Source organism: Ustilago hordei (assembly GCF_900519145.1).
Source record: "Ustilago hordei strain Uho2 genome assembly, contig: UHO2_contig_11, whole genome shotgun sequence".
Lineage (NCBI taxonomy): Eukaryota > Fungi > Basidiomycota > Ustilaginomycetes > Ustilaginales > Ustilaginaceae > Ustilago > Ustilago hordei.
The window spans coordinates 747,491-771,341 of record NW_024545272.1 but is presented as its reverse complement, the minus strand read 5'-3'; the positions used below and the strand labels follow the sequence as shown (position 1 = coordinate 771,341).

The window sequence follows — 23,851 nt, the reverse complement described above, 5'->3', positions numbered from 1 at the left end:
CCTAACCCTAACCCCCTAACCCTAACCCTAACCCTAACCCTAACCCTAACCCTAACCCTAACCCTAACCCTAACCCTAACCCTAACCCTAACCCTAACCCTAACCCTAACCCTAACCCTAACCCTAACCCTAACCCTAACCCTAACCCTAACCCTAACCCTAACCCTAACCCTAACTTTGATTAAGCAACCCTACTTGATTTAAAAATGGAACCCCCTTGTAACCCTAGTCCCAAGTGTTGGTATGTGAAAGGGGATGTTCAGGGTTGCCAGGTTCGGTGTGCACTTCCAAAAAGGCAAGCTTCATCCCGTATGCCTGAATTCGCACCGATTCACAGCTGACATCCTGAAGCGCATTAACCAACATCTCAAGAGTCACTGTAGGGCATCCCGAAGAAAATGCAAGCCCGTAGCTGCTTGGTTGAACATGAAAGTGTTTCTGGAAAGCCTGAACTAGTGGAGTCTTGTACTGAGGCTCCACCTTTAGAAAACCAGACCCTCGGGCAAGGTACACCCAGTCACTGTAGTATTTGTCATCGCGGAGAATGGGGTATGGGGCTTGGGACACCAACTGAAAAAGGGTGAGGTATCTCCCGTGGATCTTCAGTAGGTCTTCAGGGTATATGGTGACATTCCAGGCATCCACATCTTCAGGTCCATCCTTCAGAAGCTCCTCCGAAGTGGGTACATAAGGCTGTGCTTCGATGTCTGGTTTGGGGGCTGCTATGGCTTTGGTGACAACAGCTTCGTCTCCTTCGGTCCATTCGGGCTGTTGAGCCATCTCTACAGCCTCCTCCTCCTCTTCGGATAACATGATGAGATAGTCGGTATCCTTTGGGTCCTCCACAGGCTCAGGTAGAGGTGGGGAAGGTGCTCTTTGGGGCTCTAAGTTGGGAATGAGAACCACTACCAAAGGCTCAGAGTCAATATGGGGGCCAGGATGCAGGTCAAAACATTTCTTTGGTGGCTTTCATTTCTTCTTTGGAGGCAAAAAAGGTCGGACTGCAGCAGCAGTGATTGCCTTGGTTAATTGGGAGCTTCGTTGGCGCTTCGGAGGCATATTGGTATGTGTTTGGGAGATGGATCAAAATTAGGGGGAAATAAAGTTTCAGTCTCGAAAAGGGGAATATATATACCTTTTGTCAAACTCATGTGTAACTATGCAATTTCAATCATGTGACCCCAAGGATACAGCTTTGTGCAGGAGCATACTGTACTATTACTCAACTTCAGATAGACTCGGCAGCCTTCGGCCTCCTTGGGGTACACTATACAGTATTCTCAGTGAGGTGACCCCGAGGATACTGACCTGTGCGGGAGCAAACTGTACACTTCAGTAAGGGGTTAGCCCCCTTGTAACCCAAATGTCGAAAAAAGAGGTCACAAAAAGAGGTTGCAAAAATATGTGTTGAAAAATAAACTTGGAAAAATATGTGTTGAAAAGGTATGTGACCCCGAGGATACCATCTCATGCAGGAGCATACCATCCACTTCAGTTCACCTCGAACCCCTTCGGCCCCTCACCATACACTATACAGTATTCTGGTCACGTGACCCTGAGGCTGCCATGTCGCGCAGGAGCATACCATCCCCTTCAGTGTTCTAGTCACATGACCCCAAGGATACCATCTCGCTCAGGAGCACACTGTCCCCTTCCATTTACCTCGGACCCCTTCGGTCCCCTCACTGTACACTATAATGTATTCCAGCCACTTGACCTCGAGGCTGCAGTTTTGCTCAGGAGCATACCAGCCCCTACTCCCACTCCTCGGACCCCTTCAGTCTCCTCACCATACACTATACAGTATACAGGTCACATGACCCCGACACTGCCGTCTCACACAGGAGCATACCATCCCCTTCAGTCTTTTAGTCACATGGCCCTGAGGAATCCATCTTGCTCGGGAGCACACTGTCCCCTACCCCCGCACCTCGGGGACCACTAACCAAATCTTGGATCATCTCCTGACAGCCACATGCATATGCTACAGCACTCCGATTTTGCATACCCCCTAGTACCCCTATAGAGCACCTAACACCACCAAAATCTTCCATGAGTTTTGCCTCCTCATTGTCACCACCAGCCAAAGTCATCATGTAGACATACATTTTCCTCCACCACACCAAAATGTGCCATCAGTTCCACCCAAAATTTTCTGAACATATACCATTTTGAAAGAGCTTTCCAACGGTACCATTGGATCATCAAAACTCTCAAGGGGGCCCCCTTGTAACCCTAAGTCATCCCTACCGGGCAGCCCCTTGTAACCCTAAGCATGATGATACTCTAGGACTGTCTTATTGGTGCATAGAGCAACAACATTCATTATGGGTGAGTCCCAAAAATCCTGAATTTTCAAGGTCCAGACCTGTACTGGGCCAAACTTCAACATGTGATATCTCCACAACCTACTGAAAAACTTGAGTAGGGATCAGCAACACTATTGTTCCTAGCGCCAAAATGAACAACTTTCATTAATAGGTCGACACATGTTGAAAGTCATCCCTACCGGGCAGCCCCTTGTAACCCTAGAGAGAGGAGGAGAGAACAGGAGGAATAGAGAGAGAAGGAGGAAGGAGAATGATGTTGAGAAGAAGGAGGAAGGGTGATGTTGGCGATGTTGTCAAGGAGGAGGAGGAGTCAGCATGAACCAAACCAGAGCATGCCTCGACGGAGCTCGGCTCTTAAGAGGGGGGTAGTGTCATGGGCCTAGATGCTCAAGAAGCAGGAGGGCCACTGGTTCATATGGAAGGAGCACAGGTATTGAAGATCTAGTCAATACCAGTAGAGAGCATGGTCGTAGTGCAGTCTCCATGGAGACCATGGACTCCTATGGACTCACATGCAAAGGAGGACCGAGCCATATGCAAGGAGGGCCAGGCACAGCCACGGAGAGGACCAAGCTCAAGGAGCAGGCACAGCCACAAAGAGGACCAAGCTCAGATGGTTACCACTCAGGGGCTCGAGAGACAAGAGTCAAAGGAACTGTCACCAGTCAAAGGAGAAGGAGCAGTGTATAGGGCACCAGCAAGCAGGTCCTGAGGAGGAGCAGCAGTGTCGAAGGAGTTGACACCGGGTCATGAGGAGGAGGAGCAGTGTTGAAGGAGTCGACACCACTCAGGAGGCACAAGAGTACCAAGCAAGCAGGAGAGGCCCCCTGAACAGTACTCGATGAAGAAGGTACTCTCTGGAGAGAGAGCAGGAGCAGCATTGCTGGTGATGCTGTGAAGAGGTATATAACCATGCTTTCTCATCACCAAAGGTCGAGTGGATCCTTATCCACTCTACTCACCATACAACTAGTCAATACTTTAGAAACACAAGTACTCATTAGTTACAGTCAGCATAGCAGCAATCTATCAAGGTTGCTCCTCATCATAGTGTGTGTGTTGTATCACCACTACCTGATGTCCGTAGGCGCCCCATAGCAGGTTAGCGGTCTGGATATAGATAGAACCGAAGGCAGTAGTCCACTGCGGTCTGGGGATCACTTCAAGCACCAAGTCAACACACTGGACACTCGTATTGATGCCACCAACCTCATCACCAACACCACCAACCTCATCACCAACACCACCAACCTCATTATCATCGACATTCACCAACCTTATCACCAATGTCATCAACCTCATCATCATCAACACTCACACCAGACCTTGGTGTCCTCATAACTGAAGCATTGATATTGATCGTGCCAAGCTACCCCTGAATGGAGTGTCCACAGAGGTCAGCCGAAACCTATGATAGTATATACAACAAACACCACCTGCTGTCACTGCGCAACTTGATAGTCACCGATACTGAGACAATAGCTGTTGCACAGTTTGATAGTCACTGAGTATCTCGACAGACCGACCTGGGTTTCAGGCGCGAGACCCCTGACACCTTCTTCATCGAGTACTGCTCAGGGGCCTCTCCTGCTTGATTGGCACCCCTGTGCCTCTTGAGCTGTGTCGACTCCTTCGACACTGCTCCTCCTCCTTGCTATCCTGCTGCTTGTTTGGCACCCTTGTGCCTCCTGAGTGGTGTCAACTCCTTCGACACTGCTCCTCCTGCATGCTCCTTGGGCTTGGTCCTCTTTGTGGCTGTGCCTGCTCCTTGAGCTTGGTCCTCCTTGTGGCTGTGCCTGGCCCTCCTCGCATATGGCTCGGTCCTCCTTTGCATGTGAGTCCATAGGAGTCCATGGTCTCCATGGAGACTGCACTACGACCATGCTCTCTACTGGTATCAACTAGGTCCCTTTGATACCTGTGCTCCTTCCATATGAATCAGTGACCCTCCTGCTTCTTGAGCATCTAGGCCCATGACAGTTATCTCCATATGCTTCTCCTTCTAATGCCAGTACCTTCCTTCCTGAATCTCCTGATACTTGCTCATGTTGGCCAACTTGCTGAGGCATGCTGATCTGGCTGATCCTGATTGATCCTTGTGAGATTAACCTGGAACCCAGAGTTTGGTTGATCTTGTAAATCATATGTGCTACCAGCCTGATTAACTTCATCGATTCCCAATGATTTGGCACCAATCAATTTGGTGCACCCTTCATATGTTGATCCATTGACCCTGTAACATGATGCATGCAAATGCAACCTTCGCTGAGCCCACACACCAAATCACCAACTTTGCTCACTTGGACTAAGTGCATTGTCCAGGCTGACTGTCGAAGCCCAAGATACTGGTCACCAGGCAGCCAGTGTTTACCTCCTCAACCTCATGCTCACTCTCCCATGTCATCATCTTATTGGCCCTTAGCATAACACACACACATGAGGAGGATTGAGACTTATATAAGCACCCAATTCAACATGTACCTAGAATAGTATTACTTATCGCAATCGACACTTGTGATCATTGATTTTGACGCACTTCTGATTGATCTCGACGACGCTCTACAACTGTCAGACCGCGTCGAAGTCACAAATTGTTCTAATTGCAGCCGTCGGCTGTCCCGAAATCCGAAGCTCTTTTTCTGTGTCAAAGCACACTCATGCTTCCTCTCTTCTTGACCGGAAGACATGGTGTTCTTCTTACCTCCTCTCAGACTGCCACCGCCGTTCTCGCAGATAGATATAATCCAACTTTTCGACAAGATGAGGCCACTGATGTCCACGCTGCGTAGTAGCTGCGCTTCGATAGCATCGGGCTCCCGCATCCGAACACTCCACACGGTCAGACCTTGCCTTGCTCAGGTCTCCCTTCCGCTCCCCTTCTCGTGGTCGCATCTCGAAGCAGACGATCAATCTCGTGGCGGCAGCGAGGCGCAATCACAAGCATCCTCATCGTCCGTCGTCCAAGACCATCGTACATTGGTACAGCAAAAGCGTGAACGAAAGCTACGGGAGTATGAAGCCAAGATCAAGGTCAAGGCCATGCAGGAGGGCTTGTCTCCGGAAGAATTTAAGCGAAGATCGCTAGACTCTGCCTCGGCGAAACTTCTTCATGGAGTTGGTTCTGCGGCATCGACTTTTCGGTCTCAGTCGGACAGCAGAAGTGAAGTGTCCGAAGTAGAGAAGCGCAATCAAGCCATCGCCCAAGCGCTTCGAGACCGCTCCAAAATGGAAGCAGCCAAGAAGCTTGCTACAGGTCAGATCCATTCGACACCAACTGGTGCGCAAGAGGGCCCTATTAAGCCGCTCAACAAGATTCTCGACGTAGAGAAGCTCGTGACACAAGATCAAGAAACCATCACCAAGCTCTGGGCAGGCTATCACATCATCAAGAACAAGCTCTCAGCCGTGATCCCGACAGAAAAATATCTCGAGCTGCTCGCCACCGCCCGAAAATATCCGCAGTTCGTATTGCCAATTCCACGTGAAGTCATTGACGAAGAATCTGATGCGTCTGGTATCTCGAAGGAAGCTTTCGAAATGCAGTTCCTCGAATGGGCTGTCGTACCGAATCCTGCCGCCGAAGGCTTGCCGCCTTCCGCCACCACCCTCTTCACCCCGTTGGCAGAGTACAAGCTCAAGCAAGACTTCAGTCAACCCGTTCTCATCCTTACCTTTTACACTGATCTGTGCAAGAGCAATGGCCTCGTATTGATGCGAGGCGAGGTGACTGGACTTAACGAAAAAACTGGCAAGGGCGGTCGCATCGATCAAGCTCAGGCACAATTGCTTGCCCTCACACTTCAGAGATTCTATTTGCCATCATCTCCCTCCACTACTGCATCCGAAAGTGAGAGTCAGGATCACTCGGCTTGTGCCAAGCTTTTGCACGACTTTCACAAGCAGCCAGAGAACTTCGACGTCGAGGAGCTTGTCAATGTAGCTTTTCGAGTTTGAGCCTCTCATCTCAAGGAATGCGGAATTTAACGTTATACAGGCTTGCGAGCATCCATAGGTTCAGCTTGCCCTTGAAAGGCAACACGCAGCACGCTAGCTCATAGACACCAAGAGCAATGCAGTAATAAAGCAGTACAAAGAAACCCTTGATAAAGCAAATACTTTGATTGGATGTGAGCATCAGTCTAACTTTCGTCGTCATCCTCGCTTGATTCGTCTTTAGCGCCGTTCTCCGTCGCGGCATTGGTTTGGCCTTGCAGCTCCTCACAGATCCTCTGCCACTCTTTCTCGACCAGCTTGTACTCGCTCTTTTCCAATGTATTTTTGCAGGTCTCGAGCGTCGTGAGCGCCTTTGACGTGTCCCTTTCTGCCAAATGTCGCAGATAGCTGATCCATACTTGGACATTGCTGGTCTTGATCTGCAACAGCTTGTTGAAGACCTTTTCCACGAGCTGTGCGTCCTTCCGCGCCTCATCCTCGTCTGCTTCTTCATCGGCTTGAAGCTCCGAGATCACGTCGAGCCAGGCTTGGTGCGAGGCGAAGCAAGACTGAAGCAACCACGAAACTGCATTGTCGTGCTTGCCGAGCGGATGGCTCAGTCGGACGTAGCGAAGCACCGACAAATCGTGCACTTCTTGACGATATCGATGGACAGCTTCAAGATCGGCCACCGACTTGGTAGTGCCCCGAGAAAGTAGAGATGCAGTTTCTCGAATGGCCCATCGATACTGCTCGGAGCTGTATCGAAATGCGGCCTTCATCTCCTTGCGACTTTGGGCGGCAGACCCGACTACGCCGTGATCCAGCCAGTCCAAGAAGCGCGACCACAGGCTAGAGTCGGCTGACGAGGTCGATGCTACGGCATCATCACCTTCGGAACAAGCTTGCAATCCTCTATGCCATTCTGCCGCAATCGTATCCCGGCTCTGTTCGAGTGACTTGTCGGATGTCTTTGCAATATGAGAGATAACAAGGATGCGCAGACTCCACAGCTCATCGCTTGTTGAGAAGTGAGCACTACTTGTAGCATCGTTGAGCTGATCTCTGAGTCTGGTGAGCTTCTTAGTTTGCTCCTTTTTGTCGTCGAACGAGATGGCAGCATCAACCTTCTTACGCAGCACGACAGCACGCATTTGGGCTGTCTCGACGTGTGGACCGGCAGCTTGAGCCTCCTTGATCAACTGTGTCTGCACAGAGTCGAGGTAGCGCAGGAGATTGGGCTCGTCGATGCCGGAGCGCTGATCTTCGCTGAGCATCTCGATGAGAAGCGTCGTGGTCGTATAGAACTCTGCCTTTGCGCTTCGTGCGGCGCGTTTTGTTACGTTGATGGGAGCTTCGAGGCAAAGCGCACGCAGCTTGGTCACAGCATCGCTGACGGCAGCCGGCAAAACGCCAGACTGCGCCAGGATCTGGTAGGCAGAGGTGACCCTTGTCTTACCGCTCTTGATTGTCTCTGTCAGCAGCGACTGCAAGAGCTGGAGAACGAGATGGACTGCTGGCGAAGATGAAGATGAGACAGAGGATTTCTGCCCCCTCGAAGACGAGGTGCTTCTTAGCTGCGATGCAAGCTCGAGCAAGCCATCGGTCTCATGGGAGAATGAGGTTCGAAGGTGACTAGCTGATGTGAGAAGGCGATGTGAGTCCATTTCTTCAGCGTTGGCGACTTCGGCTGCCGTGCGATCTGACTTGTCAGCGTAGAAGGGAGTCTCTGGGCGGAAAGCTCGCAAGGAGGCTGCAAGAGCTGCTGGGGCATAGTAGTCCCATCCCCAACGCTGGCGATCAGACAGATGTTGGTAGACTCCATCAAGGAGACGACGGCGAAGAGCTTGACCGCTTTTGCGAGCGTCGATACTGACAGGTTCTGCAAATGGGAAGGTCTGGAGCAACTCGATAAGAGCCAAGAGAAAGACAAAGTGAAGATGTGGAGCCAAAGATTCGAGAGCGCTGCCAACAAGGTAGAGTGGAATGTTACCTCGCAGGACGGCGATCTGTGTTGGCGGAACGGTGGTCATTTTACGAGATGTAAACGTATTTGGCTTGGCAGTGTTGGTTGCTTCGACGACTTCAGCTCTGGCATCGTCGTCTTTCTCCGGCACCTGGCTAAGTAGGATACGCTCCAGGTCATCATCGTCTTCGTGGTCCGTCGCAACGCCAATGCCAATGCCAATGCCAGATTTGGCTGCATCGAGGTCAACCGCTGCCTGCTGTGCCTCTGCAGTGTTGTTGGAAGTGCCGAGATTGCCGTCGTTGGTGGCTTGATCGTCGTCCCATTCGAGACCGAGGACAAGCCACCTTCTGCGAAGACGTTCGATGAAGACGAGCTCCATGCGTATGTACTCTACCCATAGACGAAGAAGATCTGTTTCACGTGAGGATAGCTTGAGGGCGGCAGGTCCGGAGGTCGCGCTTTGGCTGGACGAGTGGGCGTCAGAGTTAGAGGTTGTCGAAGGGCTGTCGTGACGAGGGCGCTTGTTCGAGTCAGAGAGATCGCCATTGCTTGTGCGCTTGTTGGTGTTAGAGGTGGAGGCGACGCTGTGGGAAGGAGTACTTTTCCATGGCAGACGGTTGAGACGAAGAGCCCTTTGTAAAAGCGAACGGGCTGCTGTAGTGGAAGCATTGTCGTTGAGCTCGTGTGCAGCTGCCGCAAGCCAGAGGGACACGTTGTTGGGGTGTAGGGAGAGCGCGCGGGCGTAAACTCTGCCAGTGACGACAGGCATTTTTCTGCTTTTGGCAAAGGCAATGTACTGTTGCCAGGCATCAACATCATACTTGAACTTGAGCACGAGACGCTCGTAAATGGCGATGATGTGGCCGGTGTGAATGGCAGCATTGTCGCGGTGGAAGGAACGAGGAAGGCCGATGCGGTTCGCCTTAACGTTGATGAGATCTGCTAAGTTTCGTTCGAAGTCAGCATAGCGAAGGAAGTCCTGCTTGTCGGGTCCCCTTCTTAGAAGGCGACCCTCGAAGGTTTGTCGTTGTGTGGTGATGGAACGAAGCTGTTCTTTGGTGAATACATTGTTTTCGTCGAGCAGCTGGAGCTGCGGAACGGAGCGTTCCAGCTGATATTGTACCCTCTCCATGGTCGACAGCTGCGTGATCCAAGAGATGAGAGAAGGTGTAGAAAGAGATGCTTCTAGTAACGGTTCTCGGCGGCTAAGTGGGACTTCGCCATCAGGAGCAAGTGAACAAAAATGAGGATTTCTTCCTGAATACAGTAGACATTTCTCAGGGTTTTCTTCCGACTTTTTTTTTTTTTTTTTTTTTTTTTTTTTTTTTTTTGTTTTTTTTTTTTTTTTTCCCTTTTTCTTTTTTGGGCGTCCCGAAAACGGAAGTCGGGAAAGGTGGAGGTTGTCAAAACCTTCTCGCACGACACGTCCTATTTATTCTGAGTCGAAAAAGAGCTTCAGAGCGTGTGGGTCTCTGTTTCGAGCTCACACCGGCTCCGTTACTCCGATTTTGCTGTTTGGGTGGTCTTACAGCTGCGTGTTTGTGCGTGTCTCTGGAGGATTCGCAGCTCACTCGCCTTGACCAAAGCTCAACTCAACTCAACCTGGCAGCAAGCGAAAGAGCGCTGCTAACCTCCACTGTTTGGTCGTCGCTACATCAAATGACCTGACTTTCTCTACAATCGTCACCAACGCCAACTTCGGTCCACGATCCCATCAGGACCAACAACTCATCCGAATTTAACGCTATCTCAATCTGTAAGTATACGAAAGCTATCTGAGGAAGGGCTGCAGCGGAAACTCGGCACATGGAGCTTGCCTATCGACCGGCCCGGATCTTGGCACCTCGCCACACCTGAGCACCGTGATCGGGCAACCATCATCGCCACATGCAATATCGCTCTCGGCCCGTGCGTGTGCAACAATACAAATCAGGTCTGAGTCCTCGTTAACTTTCAGCCCACATCGGTGCTCTCTGAAGACGAGGGAAGCATGCATCGTGTAGTCACCAGGGTTCGAGGCTGTTACGGCGGGACCGCTTCATTTGTCAAGCTTCGGGCACCCCGTGCGTAGCGGCTCCATATGATCCTGCATTTGCTCCTTGCACATGGAAAAGCATCGCTTACTTACCGTTTCGCTGTCTTACTTTCCCTCTTATAACTACACTGTGCAACGGTACGCCTGTTGAATACGAACTTGCCTCTTGGCATATCGCATCATGACTACGGACGCCACATCGCCTTCTGATACGTCACCGGCAAATGGCACCATCGATTCACACAGACTTCAAGTCTGCCGCACCTCCAGCAATCCAGGGCCTTCCGGAACCAAACCGGAGCTTCCTCAACGCAGCCAACATCGTCTACGAACATCGTCGCTCGTAGATCCGTCGCACGTAGAATCGTCGCACGTAGAATCGTCTCACGTAGAATCGTCGCACGTAGAATCGTCGCATACTCAGCAGACCACAGGTACCAAGAGCGAGAAGGCAGTCTCCAGTGCGACCGCCGTGACCGGGACGTCAAAGTCAAGCGTCACTTGCAGCTCACAAACATCTTCTAGAGCAAGGTTCAATTACGCTGCTCGCAGAATGCCGAACCCTCACTACGATTTCCTTATCAAGCTTCTGCTGATTGGCGACTCGGGCGTCGGCAAGTCATGCTTGCTCCTCCGATTCTGCGATGATGCATGGACACCCTCCTTCATCACCACGATCGGCATCGACTTCAAAATCCGCACCATTGAGCTCGACGGCAAGCGTATCAAGCTGCAGATCTGGGACACGGCGGGTCAAGAACGCTTCCGTACCATCACAACCGCCTACTACCGTGGAGCCATGGGTATCTTGCTCGTTTTCGACGTCACCGATCAAAAGTCGTTTGAAAACGTGCGAACGTGGCACGCCAACATTGAGCAACACGCCAGCGAAGGTGTTTCAAAGATCTTGATCGGCAACAAATCGGACTGGGAAGAGAAGCGAGCAGTCACCACGGAGCAGGGTGAGGAGCTTGCCAAGGAGCTCGGTATCCCTTACATCGAGACATCAGCCAAGTCGAACAGCAATGTCGAGGAGGCTTTCTTCAACCTGGCACGAGAAGTCAAGACACGACTCATCGACACGGCAGCAGTGACACAAGCTTCTCCAGCAGCTGCATCGGCCAACGTCAATGTCAACTCGGCACCCAAGACAGGTGGTGCAGGTGGATGCTGTAGCTGATCTTGTTTGAAGCAAGATGCTACCTCGGTCTGAGGCCAGTTGGAAGCTCAGCTTGCGGCTCCATTGCTCTGTCTTGATCTTTGCCAACGTTGCCCTCTGAGGCGGTTGACATGAGCGTCGAAGCCTTTTTTTTTTTCGACTAGAAGACATGAATTTACTGCATTTAGTCGGTCAGAAGGCTGGGCAAGGCTGGGCAAGGCTGGGCAAGGCTGTATATGTATGTACATCTAATCATTCCAGTATTGGTTCCAACTTGTGCCATCGGCCAGTTGCTTGGCTGTGCATCGTAATCGGGGCGCGCAAGTCAGATTTGAACGCTTCCGTCTTGCCCGCGTGCTGCTTGCCAATTGTGATCGGCAGATGAGAGTCGAGTGTAGAGTCCAAGTATCTCAGGGGATCCAATCAAGCCGATCAGTGACAATGTCGGCACGGGAATTGTTGCGATTGCTTCAGTCAGAGTGCCTTGTTATAGCTTGGTCAAGCATCGGCGAGACCGAACATCCAGAGTCGAGTCTCAGAGCAAGCCAGCCAATGAGCGTGAGAAGGAATTTTGCCACGTCGCCGGTAATCCAAGGATGCACGAGTCTGCAGACAACCGAGTGTAGAACAACAAGCCAAGCTGGGTTAAGCTCGAAACTGGATGTGATGTGTGATGTGTGTGATGTGTGTGTGTGTGTGTGAGAAAAAGCTCTCTTTTTGCGCTGTTGCTGTTGCCCTGAGCAGAAAGGACCCTTGAATTGTCGTCCGTTAACTGCTCCCAGCTCTTCCTTGCTGTGTGTCGTTTGTGTGCTTTGTCGGATACTCCGACAGATTGGGCAATTGACCGCCGCTCACCCTACTTTCAACGCTCCTCACTCCTTGCTTGCCTCCTCCTCTGCCTCTGGCTCCGTTTCAGCTCTCGACCCAACCAAGCCCATCTTTTCTTTTCTTTTTTTGGACCCTCACTTCACCTCTCGGTGTGATTGCGCTTCACACCTCCCTTTTTTCCACTTGGCATCTCAACTGTCATCGCCAACTCAGCACTACATCTGTGGCCGGCACATAAGCATCTAGGCAGATGCTGTAAAACTACGCCTTCGAAAACACTCGACTGGCATCTTGTTAGCCAGACGCCAGGATCGTCTTACCTTGTATCAAGTGGCCTCGACGGCATACAAGACCCTTCGCACCACATATAACCGGCAAACGGCATGCCCGCGCTGCTTCAGGAGCAGACCTCTCTACGAGTCCAAGACTCAGCCGTGATGCCTTCAGCAGCTTCTGAAGACGTCCATCTTCATGATGTTGAAGATGAGCTACCAGAGGCTTACTGCGGCGGTTGTGATCGTCTCATCGACGAAGAGAGTGTCGAAGAAGGTGTCATCCAGTTTGCAACCAAGCTCTGGCACATCGAGTGTTTCCGCTGCGCAAAGTGCAAGAACAGAGTCAGCACAGAACGAGATGACATTCTCCTCCTCTCCGATGGTCATCCTATCTGCGGCGAATGCAACTACTCCTGCAACATTTGCCATCTTCCCATCATGGAGGAGGCCATCATGACTGGCGACGAATCTTACCACGCCTCCTGCTTCACCTGTCGATCTTGTCATTCCAAGATCGAAGAGCTCGTCTTTGCCAAAACAAGTCAAGGCATCTACTGTATGAAGTGTCACAACGAGCGGGTCGCTCGCAGTCGCAAGCATGCAGAACAGAAGCGTGCAAAGGCACGCCGCGAAAAGCAGCAGCAGTCGGCGCATAACAACAACCACCCAAACCTCCCAACTTCCTCAGCTTCTGCAGCAATTCTCTCCCCCTCGCTCGACCAGCCGCCATCTCTTCCCTCCAAGCAGACGCCGCCGCCCTCAGCTTCAGCACTTTTTTCTCCAGCTCCCAACGGTGCTACACTCTCGCCTTGGATCAACCAGGGCAGCTCCGCCGCTGCTTTGGCTGCATCTTGTCCTAACAGCGCAGGGGGCAAGCGTCCTATGCATGCTCCTCCACCGCCTTCGCGTGAAGGTCGCAGCCCTGCCATTGGTGCCACAGCCAAGCTCGAAAATGGAACAACTGCTGTGGCTTCCAACAACTCTCAATCCTCGCTGTTGCCCATAGCTGCACAAGTTCCATCACATTCACAGCCCAGCGAGTTTGAACTCTCTCCACGAAACAAGACCTTTGGCGCAGAAATCACCTCGCCGCTTGGCTCTAATGCTGGCCTCAAGACAAGACTTCCGACCCTCTCGCCCTCCAGTCCTACCGCCTCCCCCTTCAACAAGAGCGTGACAATGGATGGTTCACCTCGCGGAGACCCTGGACGCAGCTTGCCACCTTCAGGCAGTCGCGAAGGTCTTGGCGTCTCATTGCGTACTTCCAGTGCCAAATCAAGCGCCAGCCCAGCCCGAAATCCACTCGATGCATCTGCCACTTCCTCTCGATTGTCCAAAGTATACTCCTTTTACGATCCCGACTTTTTGAGTCTGGTTGAATCGTTCGGCGATTTCGACTCGAACAAAGAACTGCGTGCTCAGCCGCCACCGGTCCCCGCTCTACCAGCATCCGTAGCTGCCAACTCGACAGCCCCGCCTTCGACAGAGACAGCCGCCGCACCCGCCGCATCCACCGCATCCACCGCATCTACCGCATCCACCGCATCCACCGCATCCACCGCATCCACCGCATCCATCGCATCCACCGTGCCACTTGGTACTCACAGCAGTGAAGAGGCCGCGCCATCACGCAGCTCGACCGACGAGAGAGACACTGTTGACAAAGAAGAGGTGGTCAGTTCGCAGCCAAATGGCCGATCTAGTGTTGCAGACAGCGTCGACAGTGAAGAAGAGCTGCTGGTGGACGACCAGGAAGCTCCCGCTGCCACAACAGGCTCGCTCAACGAGGTCTCGTCCAGGGTTCGAGCCTCCATGCAGCAGGCTCGTGATGGCCAGGTGAGCATGGACATCTCCTTCGTCGAGACAATACTGCAAGACCTCGAGCAGACTCGCCAACGCATGGAATCGCTCCAAATGCGCTACGATCGCATTCGTCGTGCTAGTCAGCAGGCAGCCCATGGCTTCACTATGGCCAAAGAAGAATTCGAACACGAGGTCAACGCAAGGCATGAAGCAGAGCTCGAAATGGCACGTTTGAGGCGTCAGCTGGCCGAGCAGGCTCTCAAACTCGCCACCGCCAACAGCGAGAAGCGCCAGCACGAGCAGCTAGAGAGACGCTCGCAAGATGTCAAAGCATCGCTCAAAGGGATGCGACGAGACTTGGCCAAGCTCATCGTGGAGCGAGATCTCACTGTTGCTGAGGTGGCCGAGCTGGTTGCGCTGCAGGACGGCACAACCGGCTCGTCGAGATCAGCGCCGCCAGCCTCTAACGACGCACGCTCATCGACGTGTATTGTCGATGCAGCAATCACGCAAAACCTCGCCTCGCGTCTTGAAGCAGTCAAGAGCCGCTATCGCAAAGAAATCGACGAGCTTACCATCGAGCGAGATTCGCTGCTCATCGAAATCGAAGAACTCAAGCAGTCTAAAGAGCTCTTCCTCGAGGAAGCACAGAGCCTCAATGCCAGGAACGAAGAGCTCAACACCATGCTCGGTCAGCTCAGCCGCAAGATCGAGCTCGCAGCTCAGTCGAGGCACCAATTGCCGCCACTACCTCCCATGCCAAAGGACCTTGCATCTTCACCACCTGCGGCAGCCCAGAAGAGCTCAGGCGGCGTAGGTTTCAACTTTGGCTCTCGTCACAAACACGTCCACAAGCACACGCCGCACAACGCCTCCATCTCGTCGCACGACGCGCCTCCCAGCAGCGCTGGCTACGATACCATCTCGGTCGACACAGCAGTGCAACAGGTGATCAAGCCTGGCAAAGTGGAGCCGGCTCCTGTCGTCAAGAAGTTCAAGTGGATGAAGCCCAAGCTGTCAGAAAGCACAAAGGCCAATGTCTACCTCAACCCGGCTGGATCAGTGCCACCAGTGCCGCCCAAGGGCGCAAGCATGAGCTCCGCTGCTTCTGCCACTGCAATAACGCGTGCCACATCGCACGATGTCGTGGTTAGGGAACATCTCTTCCAACCCTTCAATGTGCTTCGACCCACGCGTTGTTTCACCTGTCAGAAGAACATGTGGGGTCAATCCGAGATGCGATGCGCTCTATGCGCACAGGTCTGCCACTCTCGCTGTCTTCAGAGCCTACCCATATCATGCAATCAGCCATACACACGATCTGATGAGGGACAAGCAGACAACGCAGGACCCTCCATGTTTGGCCGCTCACTCGCCGAGCAAGGCGCACACGAGGGCCGCGATGTGCCGCTGATCGTGGAAAAATGCATACAAGCCGTCGAAGCTTTCGGCATGGATTATGAAGGCATCTACCGAAAGTCGGGAGGCACCTCACAGCTCAAAGTCATCACTCAGCTCTTCGAGCGCGGCAACGCATTCGATCTCGAAGATACCAATCGGTTCAACGACGTATCCGCCATCACGAGTGTACTCAAGAACTACTTCCGCGAGCTGCCGGAGCCGCTTCTTACCTTTGAATTGTACGATGAGCTGATCAAGGTGGTCGAATCCAGACAGGATGACGTTGCATCCAAGCAAGAGCTCATCAAAGAGCTCGTCAATAGGCTTCCACGACAGCATTACTGCACGCTACAGCATCTCGTGCTTCATCTGTATCGCATCCAGGAGCGCAGTGTCGACAATCGCATGAATGCTCGCAACCTTGGTGTAGTCTTTGGACCGACGCTCATGCGATCCGCCGACCCATCACAAGAATTTGCTCACATGGGAGGCAAAGCCATGACGATCGAGTTCTTTATTGACCATGCGCCAGAGCTGTTTGCCTGATCAGTCCTTGGCCATCTTTGTAAAAGCTTTCCTGTCACGTATCCTACTGCACATATACCTTATCGGCAACACAGCATATCGTACAAAGTTTCAGAAGCAATACGATACTTGACCACAGCAGCGATTGTCTTTAATATTGACAAGCATGTCCGGGAACGCAGGTTGCTGCACCTCTTGTCAGTAAAGACGAGCCAAGGATGCATGTCATCATGGCGCTGCAGTCCACAGAAATAGCAACACTGACCGTTTGTGTGTACGGACCCTGCCCCAGGAATGACAAGACGAGGTTGCAGGCGCAGGACTTGTACGCGTACCAAAAAAAAAAAAAAAAAAAAAAAAAAAAAAAAAAGTGGGAGGAGCATGTGGTTCGCAAGGAATGCTTTTACAAGGGCGGTTGGACATGAGACTTTATAGAACAAGGCGGGTGCGATGGAGGCGTGAGACTTGATGTTCGATAGGATACAGTAATCTTGTTGCACTCTTGTCACACCTATGTGTTCCCGCCGAGTGGATTGCAAGGCGATGAAATCTAGTGCTTTAGGGTTGCGCACAGCGGCAGACGGAGGCTACTGCTGGGCCGAGCGTTTGATGTGTATGCGATTGGTTCGATTGGAACCGCTTTGTGTGGCTACTCAACACTTTCTACCCTTCATGACGTCAACAAGCTCTCCAACGGTACTCTGCGTGTGGTCCACTTTGACAGCAAGGCCGCTATTGACAATTACGCCGAGTCGCTTCGCGGCGACAAGATCGACGTCTCCTACTTCCACGCTGCCATCTTGGTGCAGAATTTTACCGAACAGCTCCGCAAGGGCGAGCATGGCTCTCTGAGCATCACGCTGCCCCATGGGGCGGCGAGTCACTTTACAGATCAATTCGTCCTTAGACCTGATCCTGGTCGGCGTCTTCCTCAGAATTTTACTCTCATACATGTTGCCTCCTATCCACCTCATCGCAAGTCCCATGTCAACGACATGTCCACCATCGACACCTTGTACTACGAGGAGTCGACACGAACGATCTACCACTCTACGACAATTCAAAATGTCAAGTTGTGCGTCTAGTCGACTTCGACAGTTACGACCGGATCCCGAATGGGAGTGATATCGCTGACAACTCAGACAAATCCAAAGATGACTATTCCACCACCATACCAGTCTACGATTTAAAGACTGGAGCCCCGCGCGGCCGGATCCAAAACAACATCACAGGCAGCTTGAATTGCCACGCCTGGTCGTAATGCGGATACCCACATCGATCTTTTGCAGCCAGCTTAGATGTCGCGCATGACTTCGAGCGATCTCAGCTCCAAACTGAGGGTGTGTGCATCAAGACGCAAGGACTTCGTGTGTAATAGCGAATTGATTTCTCTCGCAAAATAGTGTGATGATGCGGAATCCTTTCATGTTTTGACATATGTGTGCTTTTTGAAAATGTATAAGATGAACAGAGGGAAGAGCTGACTTCTTTCAAGTCGTTGCTCGAGCTTTTTGTGTGAATGATGCTGCGTTAGGGGTTAATGATGTAATTTGACGGAGCCGCCTCTATAGGAATGCAGACTCAGGTGTGAGAGGATCCGGCAGCGAAAGTCGGTCAGTCTCCGGTCTGAGCTCAGCTTAACGCTGCCACGCCGGCTTGTTGGACATGCGGCTACGACGCGGCGATGCAGCGCCGCCGGCACCAGGAGCGCCAGGGCCCGATGCACCTCCCATCGCTGGACTGGTTGGAGAGTACTGCGGTGACGTGGGGGAATACTGAGGGGAAGCAGGAGAGTACTGTGGCGACGTCGGCGAAAATGCGGGCGAAGCAGGCGAGTACTGCGGCGAGGTGGGCGAGTACGCAGGCGATGTTGGGCTGAAGCTCTTGGCACCGCCGCGACCCGCTATCGCTGGGGACGTAGGCGAGTAGACTGGCGAAGTGGGAGTATATGCTGGACTGGCAGGACTGTAGTTGGGACTTGTTGGCGAGAACTTGGGGGAAGCAGGCGAGTACTGTGGACTTGTCGCCGCGCCGTATCGGCCAACAGGGCTCGTCGGACTCATGCGTGGGCTCGTGGGCGAGTAGCCTGCACCAGCTGGGCTCGATGGAGAGTAGTTGGGCGAAGCAGGACTGTAGCTCGGTGATGTGGGTGAGTACGACGGACTCGTTGCACCACCAAAGATACGTGGCGAAGTGGGACTGTACGCCGGCGAAGTGGCGCCAAGACCGTTGTTGCCTGTCCAAGGGCTCATAGCACCCAGTGCACCAGCAGGCGAAGTGGCATAGCCGGGCGAAGTCGGCACGTAACCTGGCGAAACAGGCGAGAAGCCGTAGCCAGCAGGACTCTGTGCACCCAAGGGCGTGCGCATAGGACTTTGTCCAGCAAGGAGGTAGTCGCTGTAGCCACCCTCGTCGCCACCAGTCTGAGCGAGCGGACTGAACATGGCCTGCTCGTGGACACGGAAGGCGTCGTCCGAGGCAGGCGAGCTCGAGTCGTAGGGGGTCATCGCGCCAGGAGTCTTGCCGCCAGCTGCGTCAAGCGAACGCGATGCCAGCAAGATGTCGTAGGGCAACGCGTGGTTGACAATGGTGTCCTTGAGCATATCAAGATCCAGGTTGAGGTCGAAGGCACCCGTACCCATAGGCGCCATCTGACCAAGCAGGACGTTCTGCGCTACACCCTTGCAGTCGTCAATATCACCCATCGATGCCGCCTCGATCAAGAGCTCGACTGTCTCTTCGAAAGTACATCGCATGAGAGCTCCCTGGTTGGTACGGTTGATACCGTGACGAGTGATGGCCATCAAGGCACCCTGACTCGTCATGATGTCGCACAGCAGCGCCAAATGACGGTAGTTGACGTAGGAACCGTCGAACTCGATAACCGCTCGCGTTTCCTTGAGCAACGAGTTTCGAGCTGCCTCGATACCAAACACGCGGAAGACCTCAACGGGGTTGTTGCAGCTGGTTCGGATGGCGTCGACACCTTCGACGGCAAGCACCTCGGTAAGATTGCTTCCGTCCGTTTCGAGAACCCATTCCGAGACAGTGCGCCAATCGCCAGTAACGGGATCGATACGTCTCGTCTTGTTGTCCTGCTGAACGATGTAGACCTTCTTGATACCCTTGATACCCTTGAGATCGATCTCGGCCAGCATCTGCGAGGCAAGGTTCTTGAGGAAGATCTCCTCTTCACCCTGAGCCTCCTTCTCAGGGTCATTGTCGACGACACGAATACGCAAGATGAGGTTCTCGGCGTTGTCTTCGGAGTGCATCACAAAGATGTCCTGGCCAAACATGGCACTGATCTTGGAAGCGACGTCGGCCATAGTCAGGTTCTTGTCGAGCATCTGAGCACGGTCGAGCTCGAGACGCAGGAGCCAGGGAGACTGGCGCTCGAGACTTGCCTCGACCTCTTCATCAGGAATGGCGAAGAAAGCCTCTACGAAGTCCTTGTCCTCCTCGATGACCGTAGCTGACGGATCGGGGTCATAGTGAACTTCGACGGCTGAAGTGACCGTCTGCAGGGTCGTGTGCGCGAGCGCGGTCTGGATCACCTTGGCCGCCTCCTGCGATTGGCTGTACTGCTCCGTGAGGTAGACAGTCACCGAGGGCGTCTTGATGTTCTCGGCACAGTTGATGATCTCTTTCAAACGAGGCACACCGAGCGTGACGTTCTTACTCGACACACCGGCATAGTGGAAGGTGTTGAGCGTCATCTGCGTAGCAGGCTCTCCGATACTCTGTGCTGCCAATGTACCGCACATCTCACCCGGGTTGGCAACCGATCGGGCGAACTGCCCCTCGATCTCTCCGAGAATCCATTCCCATGCCTCCTTGTTGATGTGATGCTGCTCGATTACCATCTTCGAGCATAGATACGAGCGCAGGTGGATCTTGAAGAGCAGCGTCGCGTTTACCTGCGCCTCGCGTGAGATAGGATCATCACCACGAATGACGATCAAGCGTTCCAGGACCTCACGAAGACCGATGATAATCTCAGCAGGCGAAAGGTCGCTTGGCTTGCGCTGGTCGATGTGGAAAATCTGCTGAGCATTTAGCATGAGACGGGCGACGTTCATGGGAAGACGAACTTGCACCTGGTCCGACTGGAAGATCTCTGTACGAAGAAGGTGTCGATCGAACTCGAGCTGGGCAAACTCCTCGTCGAGAAGGTCTTGCAGCTCCTGCGACCAATCGCCAAGACCCGGTCGAAGCGTGCCCTTCTTGAAGCCGCTGTCGTGCAGATCGACGCGGAACATGTGACGGAAGTCGGCGTCGTTGAGCTTCAGTGTCAACAAGGTTTGAGTCTCGACCTGGGCACCATCGATACCATCCTCTCCGTAGGCGAACTGAATGACGTTGTTGGTTGAGTTTCGAACGGTACCGTCGTAGCAGACCATCACGTCCTCGAGCGCCTTGACCAAACGACGCTGAATATAACCGGTCTCTGCCGTCTTAACGGCCGTGTCGATAAGACCCTCACGACCTGCCATGGCGTGGAAGAAGAATTCCTGAGCGGTAAGACCTCGGAGGTACGAGTTCTCGACGAAACCACGACTTTCGGGAGTGAAGTCGTCCTTGGTGAAATGAGGAAGACTGCGGTGGCGGAAACCGAAGGGGATGCGCTTACCCTCGACGGACTGTTGTCCAACACACGCTGACATCTGCGAGATGTTGATGAACGAACCTTTGGATCCGGCCACCACCATCTGCTTGACAGCGTTGAAATCGGGCAAGCTGGCCTCGGCGTGGTTACCGACATCGTCACGCGCCTGGTTGAGGACACGGTTGACGTTGGCTTCGAACGACTCTCGCAATGTCATACCAGCCTCGACCTTGAGCCAATCGTGCCTGGCATACTTGATGTAGTCCATAACGGCGGCCTTGGCTGCAGTGATAGTCTGGTTGATACTGTCCGTGGTAGCCTTGTCGGCTACGGTGTCTCCGATACCGATCGAGAAGCCGTTATGCAAGAGCCAGAAGTTGACGACGCGCTGAACTCCAGAGAAGAAGCGCTTGCAAACGACTGGGCCCTTCTCACGGAAGATGATGTGGATGAGACCACCGGCAGAGGCACCGACGACCTTTTTGTTGATGACACCGTACATGATCTCACCGTTTTCGATGTAGACACCATCATCCTTCAAGAAGTTGTTCTTGAGACCCTTGTCCTTGTCCAAGAAGACATTGATACCCTTGGGAATGCACATCGACAAGATCTGCTTACCCGACCAGTACGGCTTCGGCTTCAAGATGCAGGGCATGGGTACGACACCATCCCAATCGGCGACCCAAAGCAAGACCTGCTGAACCTGCTGGTAATCCAGCAAACAGTCTCGCAACGAGAACTTTCTTATACCGCAGAGCGTGTCCTGAACAATACCCATGACGGGCTTGTTGGCCTGAGGCGACACAATCTGTCGAGGAACCCATGCAATTTGCGAGAGCTCGGCACGAGTCTCTTCGCTCTGCGGAACGTGCAAGTTCATCTCGTCACCGTCGAAATCGGCGTTGTAGGGAGGCGTGACACTGAGGTTGAGACGGAAGGTCGAGTAATCCATGAGCTTGATCCTGTGCGACATCATTGACATCTTATGCAAGGAGGGTTGACGATTGAAAAGAATGTAATCACCATCTTTGAGGTGGCGTTCGACGATCCAGCCTGGCTGCAGCGCCATGTCGCTGCGCCTGTTGTATTTGAGGTCGATACGCTCGCCCGTGTCTCGGATGACATACTTGGCACCGGGATAGTCGTTGGGCCCGTTGCGGACCAGCTCCGAAAGCCAGGCTCGATTGTAAGGAGTCACTCGCTCCGGGTATGTAAGGTTGCGGGCAATCGACTTGGGCACACCGACCTCGTCAAGCTCCAGGAGAGGATCACCAGTAATGACGGTACGTGCCGAGAAGTTGACACGCTTACCCATCAAGTTACCACGGAGACGACCTTCCTTACCCTTCAGACGGGCACGGACCGACTTGATAGGCCTACCACTCGATTGCATCGCCTGGGGTTGACCGGCAATGTCATTGTCCATGAAGGTGGCGCAGTGGAATTGGAGCAACTGCTCAAAGTCGGCGAGAATGTGTGCGGGTGTACCCTCCTGCTCCATCTTCTTGAGGGTGGCGTTGGCACGAATGACATCGGCCAGCTTGTATGTCAAATCATCTTCACCTCCATCTTGCACCGAAGGTCTGACAGGCGGGGGTGGGACAGGCATGACGGTCAAGATCATCCAGTCCGGGCGCGCGTTCTCCTCGGAAAGACCGAGGACGGCAATGTCCTCGCTCGACATCTTCTTGAGGATGGTGTGGGCCTCGGATGCAGGCAAGGGACGCTTCTCTGCCTGCGCGATGCCGGATGTCTCCTCGCCCTCTTCGTCCTCGCCCTTTCCCTTTTTCCACTGTGTGAAGAGCTTAAGACCTTCGCGACGAATGTTGGGCTGTACACGTCCACATCCTCCGTGACCGGGTTTAGCCTGCTCTTCGAAGCCCATCTCGTCTTCCTCCTTAGGATCATCGGCCTCGCAAACCATCTTCTTGGAGCAGTACTCCCATACACGCTGGAAGCGACGCTTTCGACTGCCGCGCGTCGCCTTGACGATCTGATCAAAGACGGGGTCCGTGACCTGCAGAAAATGTAGATGTGAATGCAGAGAGAATGCAACGCCGGGGATAGGGATTTGATGATGAGTTTCATGAGCTCCAACACAAGAGGCACGAGGACGATGCGAAGATGGTTGGTTACTTACAACATCAGCCTTGAGCTTTCCGCAGTGATAGCAGACACACTCGAGAATTTTCTTGACCTTGCCGAGGTAGCCGATGTGGAAGACTGGTTTGGCCAAGTCGATGTGACCGAAATGTCCTGGACATTCCTGATGACCTTCACCGCAAGTTTGACACTTGTAGTTCCTGTCGAGCGTACCAAGGCGAGGATCAGAGAGACCACCGATTCTTGGCTTGCCAGATTCATCTTTGATCTCGGGGACCTCGATCTTGCAAACCGAGATAGCTCGCTGATAAAGTAAAAGGACAACAGATTAGTAGAACAAGCAGCAGTAAGCATCGTGTCGGATGAGCAGATGACGCAGAACAGAACCAAGTTCGTCAGCAAGGTAATCTGATGACACGGTGATCTGGACGCTCGGGATCTCCATGCACCCCATGAGCATTCATTGTTCCAGGGCAGGGGCGATGATGGAGCATAGCGAGCGAGATACGTACAATCTCTTCAGGGCTCAAGATACCGAACTGCACCTCACGCACGGCGCGAATGGGTGCAGTGGAGTGAGCAAAAGATTGACCGGCCTGGGCGCTCATCGTGTATCAACGCTTTATTCTGAGTAAGGTGAAAGCGTGAGCCGGAATGTGCAGGAAACGAAGAACGGCAGCGAGCTGAGGACGAAGCAGAGCAAAGAACGGCTAGCGTATTGGATGACCCGTGAAATAAGCGCACTTGTTTGTGTACTTTTGTTGAATCGGAAGATCCGATCAAGGTCGTTGTCTCGGAAGACGGATATGCTGGAAGCCAAGGACCTGGTTTGCGATCAGCTGGAGTCGATCAATGTTCCGGATGCTGGATGGTGATGA

At 53.0% G+C, this 23,851-nt stretch overlaps 6 protein-coding genes across 6 annotated transcripts; 3 read left to right on the top strand and 3 right to left on the bottom strand.

Moving 5' to 3' along the window:
- Positions 1-225: 225 nt before the first annotated feature.
- On the bottom strand, positions 226-813 carry UHO2_05068 (uncharacterized protein; the record flags this gene model as incomplete). Its single annotated transcript, XM_041557599.1, has 1 exon — positions 226-813. The coding sequence occupies one exon, from the start codon at positions 811-813 to the stop codon at positions 226-228; it is 588 nt and encodes a 195-aa protein (XP_041413533.1).
- A 4,277-nt stretch (positions 814-5,090) lies between these two features.
- On the top strand, positions 5,091-6,284 carry UHO2_05067 (uncharacterized protein; the record flags this gene model as incomplete). The annotated part of the gene is made up of 1 exon (XM_041557598.1): positions 5,091-6,284. One exon carries the CDS (start codon positions 5,091-5,093, stop codon positions 6,282-6,284), a length of 1,194 nt encoding a protein of 397 aa, XP_041413532.1.
- A 185-nt stretch (positions 6,285-6,469) lies between these two features.
- On the bottom strand, positions 6,470-9,364 carry UHO2_05066 (uncharacterized protein; the record flags this gene model as incomplete). Its single annotated transcript, XM_041557597.1, has 1 exon — positions 6,470-9,364. The coding sequence occupies one exon, from the start codon at positions 9,362-9,364 to the stop codon at positions 6,470-6,472; it is 2,895 nt and encodes a 964-aa protein (XP_041413531.1).
- Positions 9,365-10,820: 1,456 nt separating this feature from the next.
- On the top strand, positions 10,821-11,447 carry UHO2_05065 (putative SEC4-like Rab/GTPase; the record flags this gene model as incomplete). Its single annotated transcript, XM_041557596.1, has 1 exon — positions 10,821-11,447. One exon carries the CDS (start codon positions 10,821-10,823, stop codon positions 11,445-11,447), a length of 627 nt encoding a protein of 208 aa, XP_041413530.1.
- Positions 11,448-12,691: 1,244 nt separating this feature from the next.
- UHO2_05064 (uncharacterized protein) lies at positions 12,692-16,279 on the top strand (the record flags this gene model as incomplete). The annotated part of the gene is made up of 1 exon (XM_041557595.1): positions 12,692-16,279. The coding sequence occupies one exon, from the start codon at positions 12,692-12,694 to the stop codon at positions 16,277-16,279; it is 3,588 nt and encodes a 1,195-aa protein (XP_041413529.1).
- A 1,616-nt stretch (positions 16,280-17,895) lies between these two features.
- Positions 17,896-23,581, bottom strand: UHO2_05063 (DNA-directed RNA polymerase II subunit RPB1; the record flags this gene model as incomplete). The annotated part of the gene is made up of 3 exons (XM_041557594.1): positions 17,896-22,887; positions 23,011-23,277; positions 23,486-23,581. The coding sequence occupies 3 exons, from the start codon at positions 23,579-23,581 to the stop codon at positions 17,896-17,898; spliced, it is 5,355 nt and encodes a 1,784-aa protein (XP_041413528.1).
- Positions 23,582-23,851: the final 270 nt, after the last annotated feature.